Source organism: Trifolium pratense, linkage group LG1 (genome assembly GCF_020283565.1).
Source record: "Trifolium pratense cultivar HEN17-A07 linkage group LG1, ARS_RC_1.1, whole genome shotgun sequence".
Classification (NCBI taxonomy): Eukaryota; Viridiplantae; Streptophyta; class Magnoliopsida; order Fabales; family Fabaceae; genus Trifolium; species Trifolium pratense.
Window position 1 is genome coordinate 13,835,775 of NC_060059.1, and position 21,009 is coordinate 13,856,783.

The window sequence follows — 21,009 nt, forward strand, 5'->3', positions numbered from 1 at the left end:
CTTGAACTAGGGAGAGTGAGGTACACAAGAGGGTTCTAAATAATTCATAGTACTTTAAATAAAATTTTGGAAATTTTTTATGGAATTATAATATTTTTAATTACCTTTTTAATCATTTAATTAATTAAAAATAGTTTCAGGTCTCCAAAAATTTCATACAATATACCAAAATTTCCAGAATATTATCTACTATTTTATTATGAAAAAATAAAAAAAAATAGAGCCTCCCTGAGGCCGCACGCGCCCCCACGCGCCTCCGGTGAGAGTGGGCGTGGGCGACGCGCACTGTTCATCGTCCCCCCACCCGTTTTATGCAGAAACGGGTCGCGCGACCCGGTTTTTGACCCGGTTCGACTCCCTCAATACTCAACGAAACTCGACGTTCCTTATATGGATTTTGATCGTTTTTCAATTTTACAAAGGTTTCCGGTATTAGTTTTTGAAATCGGCGTTCGATTCGCACGTAAAATGAGGTCGAAATTTGGAAGAAATTTAAAAAATGTAATAGATGTTGTTGTTGCATGGGGGGCGCGCTATTTTGGGGGGCGCGCTATTTTATGATGCAAATTACATACATGCCCCAGTTGCTCTATTGTTTCAAAAAAAAAAAATGGGTATTTTTGTCCAACTCAAAAGGTGCACCTTGCTAACTTAGACCTAACTAGGGTCTAAGTTAGAAAACCCCATATATATATATATATATATATATATATATATATATATATATATATATATTTTTAGTTCCACATTTTTACCATTTCAAACATTAGTCTTTACTGTAAAATTTTGGCTGACTAGACAAACGAAAAATATCACACAAATACCACTTAAATTTATGCATTTTAACCTGTTGAATCATTTTTCATCATAGACCAACCTAATTTGTTGATTGGAGAAACTTTCCATCATTCACAGTTTCACACTTCAAATAAACAAATTAATTAATTAAATTGCTACATTAAACAACACTATAGTATGTGAGATTGATAAAGAGAAAAAAAGGGTAAAGTAAAGAAAAAGGACAAGAGATTGGGGCCATTAATCATAATAAAGTTTGCAAAGTCATTTTTTAATATAATCATCCATAACCAATTATATCATGTAATAATATGATAAAATGGATGCCTGATTTAAGAAAAGAGACATAAATGAAAATTGATACCGAAACGAAAATTCATTGCTCTCCGTTAACAAAATAACAACCAACATTGTCCACAAGTTTTAACTCAACTAGTAACAATATGTCGAAATTGTTAGGCTAAATGTCATGGTCAGAGTTCGAACCCTGACTCTCAACTTGTGTGTGAGTTTATAATGATTTTATCATTTTGTCTATCTTCAAAAAAAAAAACAAAAACTTACATTGAAAAACCTACTAATATGTGAGATACTTCTTTGAAGTCATCCATGACCATAACCAACGGCATGTCATGGAATAATAAAGTGACTAAAAAATCATCATTTGTTCATTAGAGGAAGAAGCTGAACGCAAAAAATAAAACCAACACATACACAAACATGTGGCTGAGAGAATCTAAAAAATATTGTAGTTTACACAAGAGACAGAGATGGCTTATGGTACAAGGCCTTCTCGTACTAGCTACACTCAAACAACTTAACAAAATTTCATTACAATGTTCTTATGTGTGTACATACATTTATACATACAATGCTTGATTTTTCACAAATCATACATAGTATACAACACACGTGACATATTTGCTCGTTTTTTCTTCTCAACGCCATACAGTACCATTGCGTTCAGTTGGTGAGCCAGGTTCTACAGGAACAAAACCCCTGCCACCAAATACAGGACGCATGAATGAATCGTCAAACTTTCTCCATAGTCGATGAACTGTGTGAGTTGGAGTGGAAAGTAAGGCACGGATGCTGTTTGGACGGTGTATTTCATGGCCTTCAAGATCAGCTTCAGAATCTCGAGCCTCTCCTAGAAGTGGGACAATGACCGATTTTGGAGTAGATGATTCTGTGGTTGTCATGCTGTTTGTGGGTTTCTGATGATGATGAGGTAGTAGAAGCCTTATAAGTGGCTTAGTCAGCAAACCAAACACCTGATAAATTGGAATTAACTTGTGTTAGTTTCATCTGTGTGCAAATTTTCATATACATTTGTGCTTTTAACATATTAAGTGGAAAAATCAGTTTTTTTGTAGTCCTAATATCATATATAGTCTATCAAATAGTAATTATTATAAGGTTTAAATGTTTAATTCAAACATGTTTGCACGGACTAAAATAAAACCTCTTAGAATTTTGAGTTGGGCCTAGTCAACCTTACAAAACCAGTTTATAAGGTGAGGATTGCCATCATTATAAACATATTTCCAGGCCATCTCAAAATCAATGGAGACTCTTAACACCCCTCTCACGCCCAACTCTATTGGGTTTGGTGCGTGGATATAAATGGTGGATGACCTGATAGCAAAAACCCGATAGCAGGTAGCCCAACGGATCTTGGAACTTTGGATTGAGTCTAACTCAACCTTACAAAACCGGCTTGTAAGGTGAGGATTGTCATCACTTACAAACACATATTCAATTTTCATGTTATCTCTCAACCAATGTGAGACTCTTAGCAAAAAACAAGGATCAAAAGAGTTTCCAACATTCAATGGACTAAAACCAAAGAAAAATTGACACATAATAGCAACTCAAATTGAAAATAGGTATATTTGTATGGACAAAAAAGATATATGAAACTTAAAATAATAGAGATTATCAGTGATGCAGAAGTGACAAAATAACCCCTGTGGTGAAATAAAACCAACGGACACTGCCTAAGAATGCCAGAAACTACAAAACTGATGACTTACCACTGTGCTGAAAAGGACAACGGTGATGGTGCTGGTGATCATGATTGCATTGCTACGCAATTGAGTGTGCCCCGACCTAGTGAACTGCATCAGACAATTATTAGGATCAGTTTTTATGCTGACAACAACAGCCTTCAAGCTTTTCCCCAATAGATGGGATCAGTTATTATTGCTATTTATTTTTTGACTGAAGCAGTGGCCAATTATTAAAATTTCTAGAAACCTCTAAAACTCCTAATCAGCAGTGTTGCTCATACCTGATTATACGCGAGGGCCATTGAAACAGCGCCTCTCATAAGACCAGCCCACCAAATGATCACCTAAAATGAGGAAAAAAGAAAGAAACTTGTAAGCATAACTTTGTAGTAAATTGTAAGCACAAGAAATACAAAAAAGGGTACTTGATAGAAATTTGGCCGTACTTGCTGTCTGAAGGATAACTTCTGATGTTGTTGTTTTTTAGTCAAGTTGGATAAAAAGGATAAGGGGAAAACAAACGCTGCTCTTCCAAGAAGTATTAGACCCAACAATACTGCACTTGTTGCTATAGATGTTCCAGGACTGCAGAAGAAACCAAGTGCAGCACATGAATTGTTTTATTCAATAACAAAAGGAAACAAAACCGAGATTTTAGGAATGTTTCAGTATATCAGATCCATTGTACCATATATAGACATGAAAGAATGAATGAGATTCAACATTTTTTCACTCAGTAAAAAAGGGTAATCATCAGTGCAAAATATAACATAGGACATACCTATCACTAACAAACTTCCATTTTTCAATGTCCAGGGCATCCATACCAACATAAAGGAAGATAAATATCTCAGCAACAAACGACAAGGTAGCAAAAGAATGCCTGTGGAGAGATAGACAATAAATGTTTAGATATATAAAAGATTTGTCTGTATATACAGATAGACTCGGACAGTGCGCATAGCTTGACAAAATCTGTTTAGAAGACATACTTGGTAGTGACTCTTGAACTCTCGGTCACATTATGCCAAGTATAATGAGACATAACAATACCGCAAAAGAATACCGTGAGAATGCCACTTAAATAGAATAACTGCATAAAATGTAGATAAGTCAGCATCGAGCTAGTGACAAATGTTGGCAGCATCCATAAAACATTACGGAAGCTCTTCAAAACCTACCTCAGCCAGCATATAGGAGAGGTATGCCATTAGCATCATAAGAGCAACTTCACGATCTGTAGAGTGCCTGGAAACACAAAAGGAGAGGTATGCCATTCAGCAAAGAACTGTTTCAAATAGTCCTGTGCTCTAAATAGCACTCAAAATGGACACACAAAAACCGACAAATGCACATTTAGAGAGTTGACACATTTGCCTAGTAAACAAGTAATACAAGAAATAGGCAGAGCTCAATTATTATCATACAATTGTTAACAACTTTTAAGTTTTACTATGAATAAACTGCATGTATACAATATAAACACATTGGAATACCATCATATCATAGTTAAATTGAAAATACAATGAAAATGGCAAGAAGTCCAGAAGATACCTGCCAATGTACAGCTTTTTGATAACGTAAGCACTAAGCAGACCTGTCTGCAAGGTGATAGAAATAAATTAGACCAAAACCTGAGTCACATCAAGCAGTGTTTATATATATCTTGTCTGTGTAATGCGTGCATGAGAGTGCTAGACAGAGAAAGACATACCAAAACACCAAGGAGCGTGCTTGCTATAAACAAATACAAGAAGTTGCCCAAAAAGTGCACTGCAATTGAAGGATTAAGTCGGTCGAGATCAAAGCTTTGAATTGCATTGAAAAGCACCACCGAGGTAGCATCGTTCACAACACCTTCCCCAAATACAAGACTATATAACAAAGGTGTCTCATCCTGATTTAGCACCTGCATCATCATTTATAAGGTCAGTAATTATCTGTCATGCATTAATTGCTGGAAGAATGCAAAAAATAGATCAGTTTCAAACCTGTAATGTGCAAACAGAATCTGTCGCGGCAAATATTGCTCCAATAGCTAAAAAGTTATCACAGATTAGTAAGTCGCAGACTGAATTAGTAGTTGCCAACTAGATAAGATTGACTAGTATAATACCTAGGTAATCGCCGATATCCAGCGGCCCAATATCCATCATCTTAAAAGCTTGGGTAGCACCTGAAATAATGCCGCATATTTAAGTTAGCAGGACTGGACAAATTTCCCTGCGGTTGGTGTTTATCAGGTAATTATCTCTTTTACTTGATGAAGACGTTTTCGAAACAAAGTAAAAGCTTTCAATTGATAAAATTAGGTTAGTGGGAACAACATTTGTCGGTGCTCACAAATTATTAGATAACAATCAAACTAAGTCAAATATTATATAAACCTAATAAATAAACCTAAAGCGGTAAGACATACCGAAAGTTATGATGACGCAGGATATTAATGTGCCAATAGCACCAAACGACGTGATAGTCATGAAGTTGACGAAAAATTGCTTCTTTTTCACCTGAAACCTGAAATATATTATAGAAAACAAATTCATACATAAACAGAAATTGCAATCCATCATACTTACACATGATGAAATTATAAGAAACAAACAAGAAAAATGAATGTTTATGAAGCTTTTCATTTTATCAACCAGTTTATGGTTTTTAAAGAGCTTAAACAAAACATCCTTCCCTTTTAATTGGAATTCGAATATAATACATAACCAAACATGGATTCCATAGTAGGAAATAAGATGATGCAAAATAACTTACCCGGCATTGAATATAATAGGCGGAAGAAGGTATATAAAGAAAAGATCTTCACTGAAAACAAGAATATGCGAGCTTTTTCCACCACTTAACAGCAAAATGACTACACCAGTGGCAATACCCTAACAAAAATCCAATCAAATTTAGCAAACATCATCCAATAGAAACCAAAAAGAGGAATAGATGCACCCAATATAGCTCAAAAAGGTTTTAAATAGTTGTCGCTGTCACGTTAAGGATTTTGCGATTTCGGCCGTTACGGCTACTGCATTACGGATTACGGTTGTCGCGGTGTGAATTGTTTACAATATCGTACCAATCTTATTAAAATTGTTTGTACTATCATATATGTATAACAACTTAAATTAGAGATAAATGTATAGTTTTGAACTAGGAAAGAGTTAAAAGGAGATAACACTCTATATATAAGTTAAGTTCATATTTGGATTAAAAATGTGATTTTTATTCATTTCTATTGAAAAAAATGGAAGTCTCCATCTATTAGCATTTCATCGTGGCCGTATCGACGTTTCGGCGTGATTTTTTTACCCTATAAAAACGCTGAAAAACGGTAACGGTAGCTACTTATACCGTTTTGTCGCGACTGTTTTCGTGGTAACAGACCTTTTTTAAAACCTTCTCAAACTAAGCATGTAGAAATAGACAATATTGCACACTTTAAAGTATAGCAAAATATTTGAATTAGTTAGCTTATCTCCAAATAAATTCATTGTCAAAACCAGTTAAAGAAAAATGAAGACTTACGATCAAAAGGGCAGTGATGGACTCATTCATCCACCGATTCTCCTCGAGAAGATGGCCAAGGACAATACAAGCACATAGAAGTGCAACAAATAAGTTCATGGAAACAACGGAGGCATGATCGGACGTGGATAGCATTTGTAACTTCGAGACAACAGATGATGCCACTTCAATAGCCATGTCGTCGTCGTGGTCGTCCACCCTCCAAAAATAAATAAATTACAAAAGCAAACAAACTTAACACAAATTGAGATTATTGCTTAGTTTCCAAATTTCAAATCCCAGTAGTAGTAGTAGTATTAATGATCCAAATTTATGTTTCTGAGCTGTCCATTTTAAGAACCTTCTGATCCCATCAGCAAAAGAATCTCTGCAATCACAGCAACATTTATTTCAAAATAAATCATAGCAACAAAATATGCATATAAATATTTTGCATTAAAGAGATCAAAAGCTCACAACTAGCTCCTACTATTTAGAAATACATTCCTAATTAATTCCAAACAACAAGATAAAAGAAAAAAATAATTATGATAAAATAGAATTAACCCCTAAAATTAAAATTATGTTAGATATATATATATAAATAAATTACATAATTTGTATATAACTAAGATAAGAAATCTAGGAAGAAACATGGTTATTTAGAGAATTGATGATCAAAGGGTGCTACAGAAAACCCTTGAATAAATTTGAGAGCATATGATTGGTTAGCGAGAAAAGAATTAGAGAAAAGTGGTTACCGAAAGGGTTGAAAGCAGCATTATTATGAAGAATTTGAGAGAATCTGAATAAGAGAGAAGGTCCAAAGAATTCGAACAGAGAAAGATAAGAAACAATCCTCCCTGGTTCGAATTCCTGGTGAATGGATGAATCGTTGAAACAGAAGAATGATGAATATGAAAGTTGAAGATTGAAGAGAGGGAGATTGAAATTGGAAAGCTCCGGAAGGAAAGACAAATGGTTCAGAGAGAGAGAGAGATGAATCTGAAATATGAATAATACGATGAATGAATGAATGAAAGAGTAATGATAACCTACGACGCGTTGTGGAGAAGCAGTATGTGTGTTGTTGGTTATATTATGATGAGGTGTCGTGGAAGGAAGATTTTGCTACCTACTGATCGTTATTCGTTTGATCGTTTCTAATAATGTTGTTGTCAGATGTTGTTTTGTTCTTCTTAAACGTGATTCATTTGATTAACACAATTTTTAGATCATAATTAACTAATATATATTCTCATCAATTATTATTATAAATAAAAAATTTGATTTTTTTTTGGTACATTGAAAAAGTAAGTATGTAGCCATGAAATACATCCGTCACTTTTTAATATATATCAAATAAGTCAAGTTTATTTATATTGATGATGATAGAAAGGAGTATGTATCGGTCCGTTTGAACTGTGAGATACAATAAAGATAATTACCGCACAAAATAACACAAGACAAAAAGATTCGTCGCATAATGTTGTTTTAGTATTTTAGACAACATAAAACTGTCATTGTTCAATTTTTTCATTTTTTTTTACTAATCAAACACAATTTAATTGTCTAAGTTCGTGGTTTCGAGATTCCAATTGAATAAAAAAATTAAAATATATTTTTTTTGTAATAAGAAACATTGGATTTGTTCATATTGTCCAAAAGAGGTAGTATTTTTATTGTAGTTTGAACATTTTCAAATAATTACCGTAAAAATATAAAAAAAAACTCAAATAATTGAAAAGTTAGTATGTGGTTGAGAGGGAAGGTAACTTATATGTTTTTTGACTTATATTTCGAAAATATCAAAAGCAAATAATACTAAAAAAATGTGCATATTTGTATTTTTGTGTTAGGATGAATATTGGTCTTTTTTTTAGGAAATTACTAACTGATTAACTTAAAAACACGGAGAAAAATGGGTATGTGTACAATGCAAAAATAATCTTTTATCAAATTATATTATTAACTAGTCAAATTTACCTCTAAAAAGAAAAGTCAAATTCAAGCTTTTAGTAAATTCTTTAAATAAATGTCTAAAATTCATAAACAGTCATTTATTTTACAAAGTAAGTTCCAACTTTTGTTTTTTACCATTGATATTAAGTTTTGTTGCCAACGCAACTCAAAATTTATCCAAATTTTGTTTTTTTAAAAAAAAAAAAAAAGAGAATAGAGTACTCACATTGCTCGACTAGTGAAAGGATTGTTTCTATCTGGAGGTTAGAATTTGAACGTTGAAATGATGGTGGAAAGGGAGGAAGGGAGGATGCATGCAGAAAACACTTTGACGCTCAAGTCAGTATAAGTTTAAGGTGTAAGTAGAAGTTAAGAGTAATGCCTAATTGTGAGATTGTGAGAGATTATATATAGGGGATGTATAAAGTGAGAAAGGGATCCCCGTATTTTTTTTTATAAGGTGAAGAACATCTAGATATTAGAGGACAAATCAGGTTTCGACTCCATCCTTTATCTATATCTCTTTATTAAATTAAAAAAATAAAAAAATATAGCGATTAAGAAATTAACAATGAGATTCTATTTTTAACAGGTTTAGTGATGGAACTTTTGTATTTTTAAAGACAAATTTCTTCCGTCTATAATTTCAACTTTTTTAGTAGTGACAACTATATACCCACATTTTAAAAAACATTTTATATCATCCATTCTCACTATAAAAAATTCGCCATTTTCCCACGGTCTATTAGCCACGGTTATTGTGTCCGTGGGCATTTAAGTCCATTTTCCACGGTTAAGCCGTGACTAAAATAATTTTTCTATTTTTAAACACGCACGCTCTATTTTTGTTCTCCCTTATTTTTCTACTTTCACTTGAGAGCTATCCAAAATATTACTAAAGGAATTGAAACTCGCACTTTGAATTTTTCACTTCTACACATTTAAAATATGTGAATTATCCACTAACCGAGTCAAACTCTTAAAATAAAAATGCAATATACATTTTAGGGCATCAAAATTCATAATTTATTAACTATGAAAATAGTATTAAAATTAATAATGCTCTAAATGATTTTATTTTTTAAAAAAAGACATACAAACACATAAAAGACAACATTTGTATGTAACTTACATGAGATGGCTACCAAAAACTAACAGATCAGATTCAATCTATCTTTATAAGTACTATAAAGTATAAAATGCAAAAGAACATGAAAATATCAACAAAAAAGTATAAGATGCAAAAGTTGTTCTTCTTTATTTTTTTCTACATTTTTTGGCAAAACTACACGTGACTTAACATTATAAACGGAAATCTCATGAATGTGACAATGGCGGGTGTATACCTGTCACTGCCAGCACTGCACCCTAACAACCATATTATATTATGTATGTCTCCTCTATAATAACCATATTATATATCTTCTATTAATAATCACGGGAATCCATCTCAAAGTAATTTTTTTTTTACATGTAAAAATGGAATATATATATATATATATATATATATATATATATATATATATATATATATATATATATATATATATATTAATAAAAAGTAATCGAGGAATCTCCTCAGTACAAGATGTATTGAGATAGATTACGATCAATGTTTTTTTTCAAAGTATTCTTAAAAGTTAAAATTATTAGTGAAGTATAGTTCAGTTAATAATATTAGATTTATCATTGAAAAAATTGAAGTTTGACAAAAAAAATTGTAGAGTTCATTTAAAATTTTATATTGAGATGACGACGGTCACTTTTTATAAATTTAAAATAGACTTTATTTTTAATTTATGTGTGACTTAATTTCTGTAAGACTTAGTTTCTGTAATAGAGTTTAAAAATCAACAATTCAAAAAAGAAAAAAAAAAACTTATACATGGACACCATGTCGTTCCCACACTTTATGTGATAATCACCTACATAGTAATCTTGTACTATAACTCATCATCTAATAAAAAATGAAAATAAATTAAAGGGGTGTTAATGGGAGTTATTTAAGATATCTCTATTTTTACAAATAAATTGACAGTTTTACTAGTATAATTTTCTTTTTGTCTATAATTTATGTCATCATCATCGGTCTTAGAAATGTGTAAAATTTTTGGTGCTCTTAGAATTTGATATCATATCACTGCTCCCAGACACTTTTCAAATGCCCCCAGAGAGGAATTATCATTTTTTGAGTATATATTAGCATGGACTTTGGATGATATTGGACAGCAACACGTAGGAAGTTGCTTTATGAGTAATCTATAGGAAAATACTTAGAAAAAAGCGACTTGACAATGGCAAGTGGGAACAAGTCCAAAATAATAAATAGTTCAATTATTTATCATCTCATTAATTTACAAATTTATCTATCCTATATATAAAGATAATAAATGAGTTTTGGTGTGGACTTTTCATAATACCAACAATATTCTTGATTTTTTTTAGTAACAACAAAAAAATTTATTAACAAACTCACTATAACATAAGATATATTTTGGACATAAGTTAGATACAGACATGCGCGATGGTCCGTTTGTTTAAAATAAAAACTCAAAGTTTAAATGAAATCTCATTCCTACTAGGGATTTTTAGGCTAAATATCGAATAAATAAAAAACCATTATTATTTCTGGCGGGGCCATGATTTAAGTCATAGCCTAGTCATGTCCCTTATATTTATATATATGTCCCTTGACAATCTCATTTATATACCCATGTCTCTTGACAATAATAGTTTAGTTTCTCGTACCAACAAATTATAGATGAATTATTGTTTTTATTTGTTTTTCCATGTCAAATGAGGAACTTACTCGGATTAGGGCTTTGTTGGGGGAACAATTACCTCAAATTGAAAAATCATTCAGAAATCTAATCTCTGATACAATATTAATTACTTAAAAATTTAAACGTGTTTTGATCCCTTATTTTAGAAACCGTTTTGTTTTTTTATATAAGCAAAAATGGAATTATAAGGAGTACTTAGATGTACTCAACCCTTACAATTCGAGAGAGTATCATTAGATGCTTTGTAAACAAGCTAATGGAACATTACACCAGTCAGAAAAAACAAAAGATGAACTATTTTCTATCCTTCCTATAAACCAAAACAAAAAAATGTAAATTATTTGATCAACTTTTTATAGAATTTTGGACTTTCATCTTATTCATTATGATGTTCCCTTTTGTTCATTTATGAATTTGCTCTCACCGTGATGAAGAAAGTTTCGGTGAAGATTTTTGCGGTCAAAAGGATTCTAAATCATATGCATATAAAAGATAGAGATCATAAGACTCTTAATATGTGAAACTAGAGTTGGAAGCGTCATCTTCATCGATAGAGTATCGCTATTATACCATATTTCTTACGATGGGTTTGAGGGGAGCTGTTATATTATACTATTGTTAGTTAGTTTAGTTAGGAAGTTAAAAAGTTAGCTAGCCCAATTGACTCTATAAATAGAATCTTTCATCGTATAATTCCATATATTATCAATTACAATGACACTTCAAAAATCTTATGTTCTCTATCTTTCATATGCATATGATCTAGAATTGTGAAATTCTCTTGGACATAAAAATCTTCCGCCAAAACTGTCTTCATCACAATCAAAGGCAAATTTATCATCACTTTCATATTTATATACGAAAGGATATTGATATTGCTCTAATACCATATTAAAAATTACGAAATCAAAGAATTGAAAACGAATCTCATAAGAAAAATAAGCTTGAGAGCTTGATATATAAAATCCTTAAAATTCATATAGAATGATTTTGATAAAAGAGAGACAAATTGTGTACAAAGTAGTCTATTTATAATGTGATAGAATACACAATTATCATAAGAAAAAAAGTGTGTAAATAAATTATAGCATGTCTTTAAAACGAAAACCCAACATCAATATTATGTGTATAACCGTTTTCAACTTCTATATCTAAATTATATTTTATATTATATCGGATACGGAAATCGTCATTTGTGTGTCTAAATAACACATTTTTTGTCCTTGTGAGTATAATTTAATCGGTAGGAATTTTACATTTTATATGTATGGTTGAAATTTTGAATCTCCCACTTATTCACTTAAGAGATAAATTTATAATTTTTAGACAGAAAAAAAAAGGCTAACCCATTCTTTTATTATATATAAATTATATTATCATTTCCACAAGAAACCGACTTGTCGTTTCATCTAGAGGATTATAATTTATAAGATGGATAATGCAAATTTCATTGAGGCAGACATTGAGGCACCTCCCTTTGTTTCATTTCATATCTTTGGGGTCAATTCTATGACGTACGAATAAAATAAATCAAATCATGCACGACTTTGTTTTTATTATTAGGTCAATAAGACTCTTCAATAAGGTCAATAAGACTCATCATTAAATTGAATAAGATAAGATCAAAATATTAATCCAATGATTAAAAAATAAACTTATTAAATCAACCGTCTTGTAAACTTAGCTCAATTAACATGACGTGTTTGATTTTAAAACTGTTTTTGGGACTGGATAAACCGGGAGTCGAGGAACTGAACAAAAACTGAAATTCTTGTCGCTCACTGAACTACGAGACAACTTTTTATCCTCCGTACAAGTTGTCTAAAATATCAAAATAACTTTTTATGCACCAAACATCTTACAAGATAAAATTTGATCAACACATTAAATTTTGTCCTATGCTATTTTGTCTTGTACTATCTTGTCTAGTACTTATATTTTGCAGATAAAACAGACCCTAAGAGTGAAATTTCTAACCACACGGGTACTTGAAAAAAAAAAAAAAAGACTAAGGGCAAACATTAACAACTGCCTTAAAATATTTACAAAAAAAATAAAGACTATAAATAATTAGCTACAAACAATCTTATAAACACAAATCATCTTGAATATCTAAAACACCCAATATTTTGAAACAATAAAAAAAAAAAAAAAAATTAGGAATTTTTTTTTATAAGCAATGTTTTTTTGCCGGGACTTACCTTGGACCTCATGCTCCTTAACCTTTAGGACAACTAGTTTAACCAAAATTTAGGAATTGATGGAGGGAGAACCCAAAAAAAGAAAGAACAAAATTAAATGTAGAAAGCATACATGAGGACCACAACATAATTTTGGTTTTTGGCACAATTAAAGACTTGTATAAATAAATGAGGACCACAACAACTCAAATTTATTGCAATTCTCAACAAATTAAACAGATTTCAGATATTGACAGAAAAGTTCAAAAACAAAAAATCAAATGTACATCATAGTAATCCTCTATCATACCAACAGACTCCATACCTCCCTCTCAAAAGAAAAACAAAAAAGAAAAACTCCTATCTAAATTAAAACTTTGAAAGAAAAAAAAAAGGTTTTTCAAAACCTTAATAAGAAGGAATTAACTTCACTTAGGAAGCAAGCATGACATATTTTTAGAAGTGCATTTTAAACAACATTTGGATTCCAACACAAAAAAATGAGATTGATTTATAATTTGACTCTAAGAATGTAATAATATTGAATATATTTAAGCTATGATTTTCTTTCCTTTACCCTTATCCTTGTGAGTTCCTTTATATGGTTTTGATAAATCCAATGCATCATTTGCGGTGTTTTTCTTCCGCTTTGTGAAACCGTTGCTAGTAGGATTATTACCTATGGGACCCGACCAAGCTTGGAATGGTTCCTTTGAAAAGGTATATGACATTGAATCCAAAGGGACGTCGTGAGGAACTATATCTGGATCAATATGGTTTGAAGCTCCCAAAGGAAATCCAAGTTGTCCGTCTTCATGTGGCGGAGGAAACTTTTCACTCTTGCTTTTAGCATTCGCATGAGTGATTAGACGCCTTCTCTGTTGTTACACACGAAATCATAGGATCAAATTTTAGTCAATGTTACTTTTTCATTTCAATCATAATAGTGCATATTTTCAATTATAAAAGATAATATTTCTAAAAGCAGTACTGTTGTGAGACCTAATAAACCAATGCATCAAATTATATTTATGATTATCAATAGAAGAATTTCTTTTAACATACATCGATATTGTATTGAAGCTCAGCATTGGCTTCAGGAGCAGGAGCAGCTTTTACAGCACGATCACGTGTTCGATGCTTCTTTCCCCCATCAACTCGAGCTTTGGCTGCAGCTCTTGATCTGAACATTCATATTCCCAGAAACTCAGAGTTGATTAAATATAATAGGGGTGGCTAACTTAAAACTTGAAGATGCAACCAAAAAGAATAAAGGAGCTTTTCACTCCACTTATCACTATATGTGTCAACGGTGTAAGAAAGTTGAAACAGACTACCATTATTTGGTGATGTTCCCATTCAGTGATAAGCTTAAGGGTCAGTTTGGCAAACACAACAAGCTAACTTATAGCTTATAATTTGAAACTCATGAGTCATGACTAAAAAAAGACTCGTTTGGTAACCATCATTTTCTCACAAGCTTATAGCGTTTTCTGATAAGTTAATTCAAGTAGCATACATAACTAGTTTTCTCTCAATATTTTCCTGTTATCTTAATTGAAAAAAAAAAATTAAACATATTTCTTTTATGTCATTTCATATTTATAAGTCGGTTCAATCGCTAATTTTACCCAACACTACAAATTCAATTAGATTATTCACTATCAGCTATCCGCTATAAGGTCATCCGCCGACAACTATAAGCTAGCTTATTAGTTATCTGCTATTGTCTACCAAACAGAGCCTAAATCATGATTAATGGTAATAGTGTCACTACGCTTAACAAAGAAAATATGTAGAGTTTTTCAGTCTCCACTTGTTGTCCAAAAATATCTGAAAGAGGCATTATCATTTGCATATATCTGTAAGTTACACGATAAAATATAAAAATAATGCCTTCCATTTCATCCTCTATGTCCATATGTGTCTCCAATTTCTCTCTCCTAATCCTTTTTCATACATCATTATTTAAAAAATATTCAAACGAACATTTAACCTGTCTCACTTCTAGTGTGCAGAAAGCAAACATAAGAGCACATACCTTCTTGCTTCATCATCGCGCCGTTTAACGTCCATTTCCTTGGTTGGGGGATACTCCGGAAGACTAGAAGGATCGCAAGCATAAGGTTCCGTGTTAAAGAACTGCAAGAAAGATAGGACAGACAAGCAAAGCAAATATATGGTCAAGAGTATAAAAAAGAACATCTAAATTTGACAAAGATAACATCTACATCATATTCAAGAGAAGTTTCCTTAGAGTACAAGATCATCAAATGATATACTATAACGAATGTTTCACCAATTAGACCCTCATTGAGGTCACAATCTTAGATAAAAACTAAAAAAACCGTGTTAATTTTTATGGATTATATATTGTAACAGTCATTATGATGTAACTTGGATATTATCTTCATGAATTGAAGATGTAATTTACATTTTTGAATGGTCAAATAGAACTTTGGTAACATACACTGATATACATAGATGAAAAAAGAAGTTTGGTCCAATATTTTTGACGTTTCTAAACATGAAGGACTAACTTGACACAAAAAATATATAAATGACCGTGTTTGAAACTATAAATTAAGTTAAAGGACGCATGGTGTAGTTTTGCCTATTTTAAAATATAAACAAAGCTTGGGAGATAGATACATTCTCAGACCGGGATAGAATTCCAATGATTACCCTAGGACACATTCTTAGTTCGTTTTTTGTACAAAATATTTAGGGCATGAAGGTGAAGAACCAAGCTCGTAGAAGATTTGTTGTCAACATCAAAAGAATTCACTGGCAAACAATTGCAGTTAAGGAACATCGTGCTTGGTAAAAGTTAAAACTAGTTACACATAATAAATAAGTCATAGGGTTCACACAAGAGTCTGAAGTATGTGTTCAAGGCAATCTATATGCACTGAGAATATATCAGGATCAACCAGCATAAGACGGTCTAATTGGCACGAAATAGTAAGATCAATAAAAAGGTGGTATGATATTCAAAAACACCATGTCTGCATTATAATGACAAAAAGATCAAGAATTTTCAAAAGCCTACCTCACTTCTTAGAGCATCTGTAGCACTCTTCCGCTCTACTGGATCAATTGCAAGAAGAGTATCAATAAGGGGCAGAGCAGAAGGTGGAAATTCTTTAAATACGTCTCTTATGCATCTTTTATATGGCTCTCTAGGTTTGAACAAGGTAGCATTAGGCAACTTTGACTTTTTCCAATACTCATCAGAAGGTGAACCACAAAGCTTGTATATCTTATGCAGTTGTTCCACCTATGTAAAATATTGAAGAATAGAGTTAGAAAATATCCGATGGAGATTTCAAATAACCAGAAAATGTCCTTAATGCAGCAAAAATCCCCTCAAAATATGTAAGATATGTTAGAAGTAAACATAAGATCTAGTATATGACTTAAAAAAAAATCCGCTTAAAAAGGGCGACTAGTGAAACAGACTTAGAGATGCATTTTCACAGAATACAGAAATCCTATACATTACGAGAACACAATTTCCTAGACATCAGTCCATCATCATCTTCATCATAGTTCCTCTAAACCCTTAAATCATCATCACCAGCTCCTATAAAGCCTTACAAATGCAGGACGTGATTATCCTTCTAATCATAAGGGTGCATTACTTGGTTTACTATTAAGCCACAGCTAACTAACACGGTTAAACTATGACTTAATAGCAGTCAGCTTAGATAAAATGTTTTAGGGAAATAAGATATCAAATAGTAATAGTTCAACAATTTCTATCGCGTGCAGTTTTTCTATTGAGAAAACTATAGTTGAGCTCCACCACTTCATTTACCTGCAAGTTTTCAATGAATTTCTTTTGACAATTGTTCACCCCCCTATAATAATCATACTCGTTTTTACCCAGTTTTTGTTCTCAAAAGTACAAACATGTATATTAAACAGCATGAACAAGTTCCTAAACCAAGAAATAATCCACAATAATCAGAGAGACTAGAAGAATTAACAAGCAGTTACAACCTCTTCAATTAGTAGCTTTTTACATTTTCCGAGTACAATTCAATTTCTTCTACTTTTGCTAATAAACTTGAAAGCTCAATAGATGCTTATGCAATTGTGTATGTTGTATGATAGTTTATAATATTATGCAGCAACTGTTATAGATTGAGAGGAACAGAAAGTTCTATTAAACCAAAATAAGACATTAAATTATCACCTCAGTACGACCAGGCATAATTGGTTTCCCGTACAATAACTCTCCTAAAATGCAACCGGCACTCCAAAGGTCCACACCCACACCATAATCCGTGGCACCGAGAAGCAACTCAGGAGGCCGGTACCAAAGGGTAACCACACGATTAGTCATAGGAATAGGATGTCTGCGGTTTGGATCAAAGAAAGATGCAAGTCCAAAGTCGGCAATTTTGAGTACTCCTTCGTTGTCAATCAGAAGATTTGATCCTTTAATATCTCGGTGAAGTACATGTCGAGTATGACAGTGCTCAAGTCCTGATAGCAGTTGATGCATGTAACATTTGACCTGCAATAAACAAGTAGATGGATACATCAATTACTGCAAATTGAAAGGAAAGTACACCAAACAATATCTATTTTATTACTCAAATTATCAAGGCAAACCTGGTCTAACCTGAGGCTCTGTGAACTTGATGTCAGGGCTTGCAGCAAGTCCAGCTAAATCATGTACCATGTATTCAAAAACCAGATACAAACTCCATGACATTCTAGATGTAACTAAACCTTCTAACTTCATAACATTGGGATGATCCAATCTTCGCAGTATAAGGATCTCTCTAGCCATGAATTTCACACTCTCGGGTTCCAAATTGTCAAATCGAACCTTCTTCAATGCAACAATCTTACCCGTTAATAAATCTTTAGCTTTGTACACATTACTATATGTTCCTTGACCGATCTAAACAAAGGGGGAAATATAATAAAAACAACACAAGTTATTAGGGTATGGAAGAAACTTGTTAGCAACAAGCAAATGAAAGATTCTACGCGATTAATCATTCCAACAATGCATCATGTCATGAGTGTGGAAAACATTATCACCACAATTCGCAACATCAATCAAAGATAACATCAGTTTCAAGTTCAAACCACATGAACCCAACAAATAAACTAAAGTCCAAAAAATATAGAAAATAAATACAAACCAACCTTATCTATTTTCTCGAATGTATCAGCCTTTCGCGGAGTCCACCCATTAAGAGCTTCCCCACAAACCGCTGTAAGCCAAGATGGCCATCCAGCTGCTACTTGCTCCCCTTGCAAATGCTTTGACGGATTACTTAACCTCGGATTTGGCTTCGATCTTCTTCTTTCACCCTTCGGCCGCTGAACCCCATCACCGTCACTCTTCTCTTCCTTCTCCTTAACATTCACTTTCTCACCATTCTGAACCTCTACCACACTCTCCTCAACTCTACTCGTCGACACTTCTTCAACCTTCCTACTTGACTCAACTCTCAAATTTCTGTCCTCCTTCGCCTCCGACACAATACCCGATTCCGCTTCTCGGCTAATTACACAACCCATTTCTCCTCAAATCCAAAACATTATTCCCTAATGTAAAGATTCCATTTTTAATCACCAAACGATCAATCGCTACACTAATCCAATCTAAAGAAACAAAACCATCACCATAATTATCAAATAAAAAAAAAACTTATGCATCATGTGATGAGAATAATTCGGAATTGAAAGTTAAAATCCAAAAACTAACTTTTAACTTTTCATCCCTAATTCGGCAATCCTACTACAATTGGCAACATCATATAGTAAAATCCAAAAACTTATGCATCATGTGATGAGAATAATTTGGAATTGAAAGTTAAAATTGTTGATGAGTGGCCCACAAATATGCACGAGCAAAAAAAAAAAAAACCTAATAACGAATTTGGAATTGAGTTAAGGTCAAAGGTATAATCAAGATTCAGTGATCTATAAACAAGGAAAGTGAAAACGAAAGATTATAAATTTAATTGTTTTTGTTGAAATAGAGCACGTGATGGGTTGAAAAAACAAAAGGGGCAAAGAACAAAAAAAAGAACAAAGAGGGTATCTTTCTTACAGTAACAGTAACTGAAGCTGAAATTTCTACGAAGAAGAGATGGTTGTTGTTGTTGTTGTTGTTGTCTTGTCTGTGTCTGAGACAAAGAAAGAGAAGGAAGATGAGAGAATGAGATCTTCGTAGTACTACTCACTGAGATCAAAGTCAAAGTTGCAAATCTCTATTTCTTCTATTTCTTTCTAATAAAGTCATCTATTTCTTCCTTTTTAGGATTCGACTCATTCCCATTGTTAAGGCCCAAAGCAAATACTCCTCCTCTTTTTGGTTTTTACGAGCATTTTAATATCGTTCGGTTCTGACATCAAGTAGTTTCAGCATCCGATCATTTTATTATAACCTTTCATCAACATTTTTCACACATATTAAAAAGTTGATAATGTAATGAATGTGGAGTATTTTTTGGCTATTACAATTACTAATTATTTTTGGTGAAAATATGTATTTGTAGTTGATTTTTTTTAAGTAGCCTAGTGGTTACAATCCCACACATATAAATGTAGAAAAATGTGAAATTAGGGGTTCGAATCCCGATCAATCTAATAATGTCTTTAGTAGCTACCATTTGAGCTACACTTAGGGGACGTAATTGATTTTTTATATTACAATACAAAGTAGAACTATGTTTGGAAAAGTAATAATAAATATGTCTATGAAATTGAAAATTGACTTATATTTTGAGACAAATTTTACCCTTTTTTTTACTAAAAAAAATAACGATATTCATTCATTCCAATAATCGATAGAGTACATACATCAGATCCAAATACAAATTCAACATCGTTAAAAACAAAAGGATGAATCTACGAACAAACTCACAGCATCCGTGTTAATAACATACAACGGCAAAATGCCCACAAATAATAATATGATAAAATTAAAGTCACCGAAATGTCCATGCTTCCGGATTTGCAATGTTGATGCCCAAATCATTGATTGAATCTGCAATTGATTGGAGATGATATTTCGACATGAACTAAACGAACACCGTAACAAGACGGAGAAATCAACAACGTCGTACAAAGACGACCACCAACACAAACGCCGCACTCAGACGACGATATCACAAATACAAAAGAAAAACAACTAAAAGACTCAATCTATGTGAAAAATCACTTATTTACACCAAAAACAACAATAAAAAAGATATGACCTAAAATCACCCCCTAACTAGTAGAGGAAGAAGAAGTTTAGAGAAAAAGAAAATAGAATATTAGGGCCGACGGTAGGGGGGGGGGGAGCAAATGATAACGCCCTCTATATTTTGTCCTGAGACATATTTTACCTTTGTGCTTATAATTAGGGACGAAGGGATTACATAATTTTTTTTTGAATCAATGGAGTACATAATTAATCATACATATACTCTTTTTTCTTTTTCTTTTTTAAAATCGACATTTTTTTTTTGTTTACAATGAGCTTAGAATCAAACTTGGAACTTCTAGTTTAAAAATAAGGAAAGAATGTCGAGCTTAGAATCACAACTAAACCAAACCTAATAGTTTAAAAATCAACATCTTTTGCACGTAATTGTAGAGAATAATCTTTTGAGTCTTGGGAGACTAAAAAGGCTAACAAATTCTCGCTATAATTTTTAATTTTGATTAATACTCAATGTATTTAATTTTGAGAAAATAATAAAAATCAGAATGTTAAAAAATAATTATTTTTATTTATGATGATTACGT

General features: G+C 32.3%; 2 protein-coding genes across 3 annotated transcripts; both read right to left on the bottom strand.

The window, feature by feature from the left end:
• Positions 1-1,444: 1,444 nt before the first annotated feature.
• Positions 1,445-7,542, bottom strand: LOC123902672 (sodium/hydrogen exchanger 2-like). The gene is made up of 15 exons (XM_045952454.1): positions 7,079-7,542; positions 6,339-6,705; positions 5,577-5,695; positions 5,230-5,327; positions 4,927-4,986; positions 4,802-4,848; positions 4,525-4,719; positions 4,365-4,411; positions 3,992-4,058; positions 3,803-3,903; positions 3,592-3,693; positions 3,257-3,395; positions 3,092-3,154; positions 2,835-2,918; positions 1,445-2,072 (listed from the first exon to the last, which is right to left on the bottom strand). The coding sequence occupies exons 2-15, from the start codon at positions 6,513-6,515 to the stop codon at positions 1,737-1,739; spliced, it is 1,635 nt and encodes a 544-aa protein (XP_045808410.1). The 5' UTR covers positions 6,516-6,705; positions 7,079-7,542; the 3' UTR covers positions 1,445-1,736.
• Positions 7,543-13,463: 5,921 nt separating this feature from the next.
• LOC123907271 (probable serine/threonine-protein kinase At1g54610) lies at positions 13,464-19,580 on the bottom strand. Of its 2 annotated transcripts, none has more exons than XM_045957470.1 (8): positions 19,325-19,580; positions 18,412-18,873; positions 17,876-18,160; positions 17,444-17,767; positions 16,295-16,522; positions 15,284-15,384; positions 14,308-14,425; positions 13,464-14,120 (listed from the first exon to the last, which is right to left on the bottom strand). In XM_045957470.1, exons 2-8 carry the CDS (start codon positions 18,787-18,789, stop codon positions 13,794-13,796), a joined length of 1,761 nt encoding a protein of 586 aa, XP_045813426.1. In that variant the 5' UTR covers positions 18,790-18,873; positions 19,325-19,580; the 3' UTR covers positions 13,464-13,793. The 2 variants fall into 2 exon arrangements, with proteins under 2 accessions (XP_045813426.1, XP_045813434.1); XM_045957478.1 differs by having other exon boundaries at positions 18,412-18,816; positions 19,325-19,577.
• Positions 19,581-21,009: the final 1,429 nt, after the last annotated feature.

Bases quoted from the DNA above. Each gene is read 5' to 3' on its own strand.
- LOC123907271 (XM_045957470.1), bottom strand. From the start codon at position 18,789: ATGGGTTGTGTAATTAGCCGAGAAGCGGAATCGGGTATTGTGTCGGAG. The intron at 18,161-18,411 runs GTTGGTTTGTAT...CCCTTTGTTTAG, and splicing joins CATTCGAGAAAATAGATAAG to ATCGGTCAAGGAACATATAG. The intron at 14,121-14,307 runs GTATGTTAAAAG...GTGTAACAACAG, and splicing joins AGCTTCAATACAATATCGAT to AGAAGGCGTCTAATCACTCA.
- LOC123902672 (XM_045952454.1), bottom strand. From the start codon at position 6,515: ATGGCTATTGAAGTGGCATCATCTGTTGTCTCGAAGTTACAAATGCTA. The intron at 3,155-3,256 runs GTACGGCCAAAT...TCCTCATTTTAG, and splicing joins AGTTATCCTTCAGACAGCAA to GTGATCATTTGGTGGGCTGG. The intron at 2,073-2,834 runs GTAAGTCATCAG...CCAATTTATCAG, and splicing joins TTGTCCTTTTCAGCACAGTG to GTGTTTGGTTTGCTGACTAA.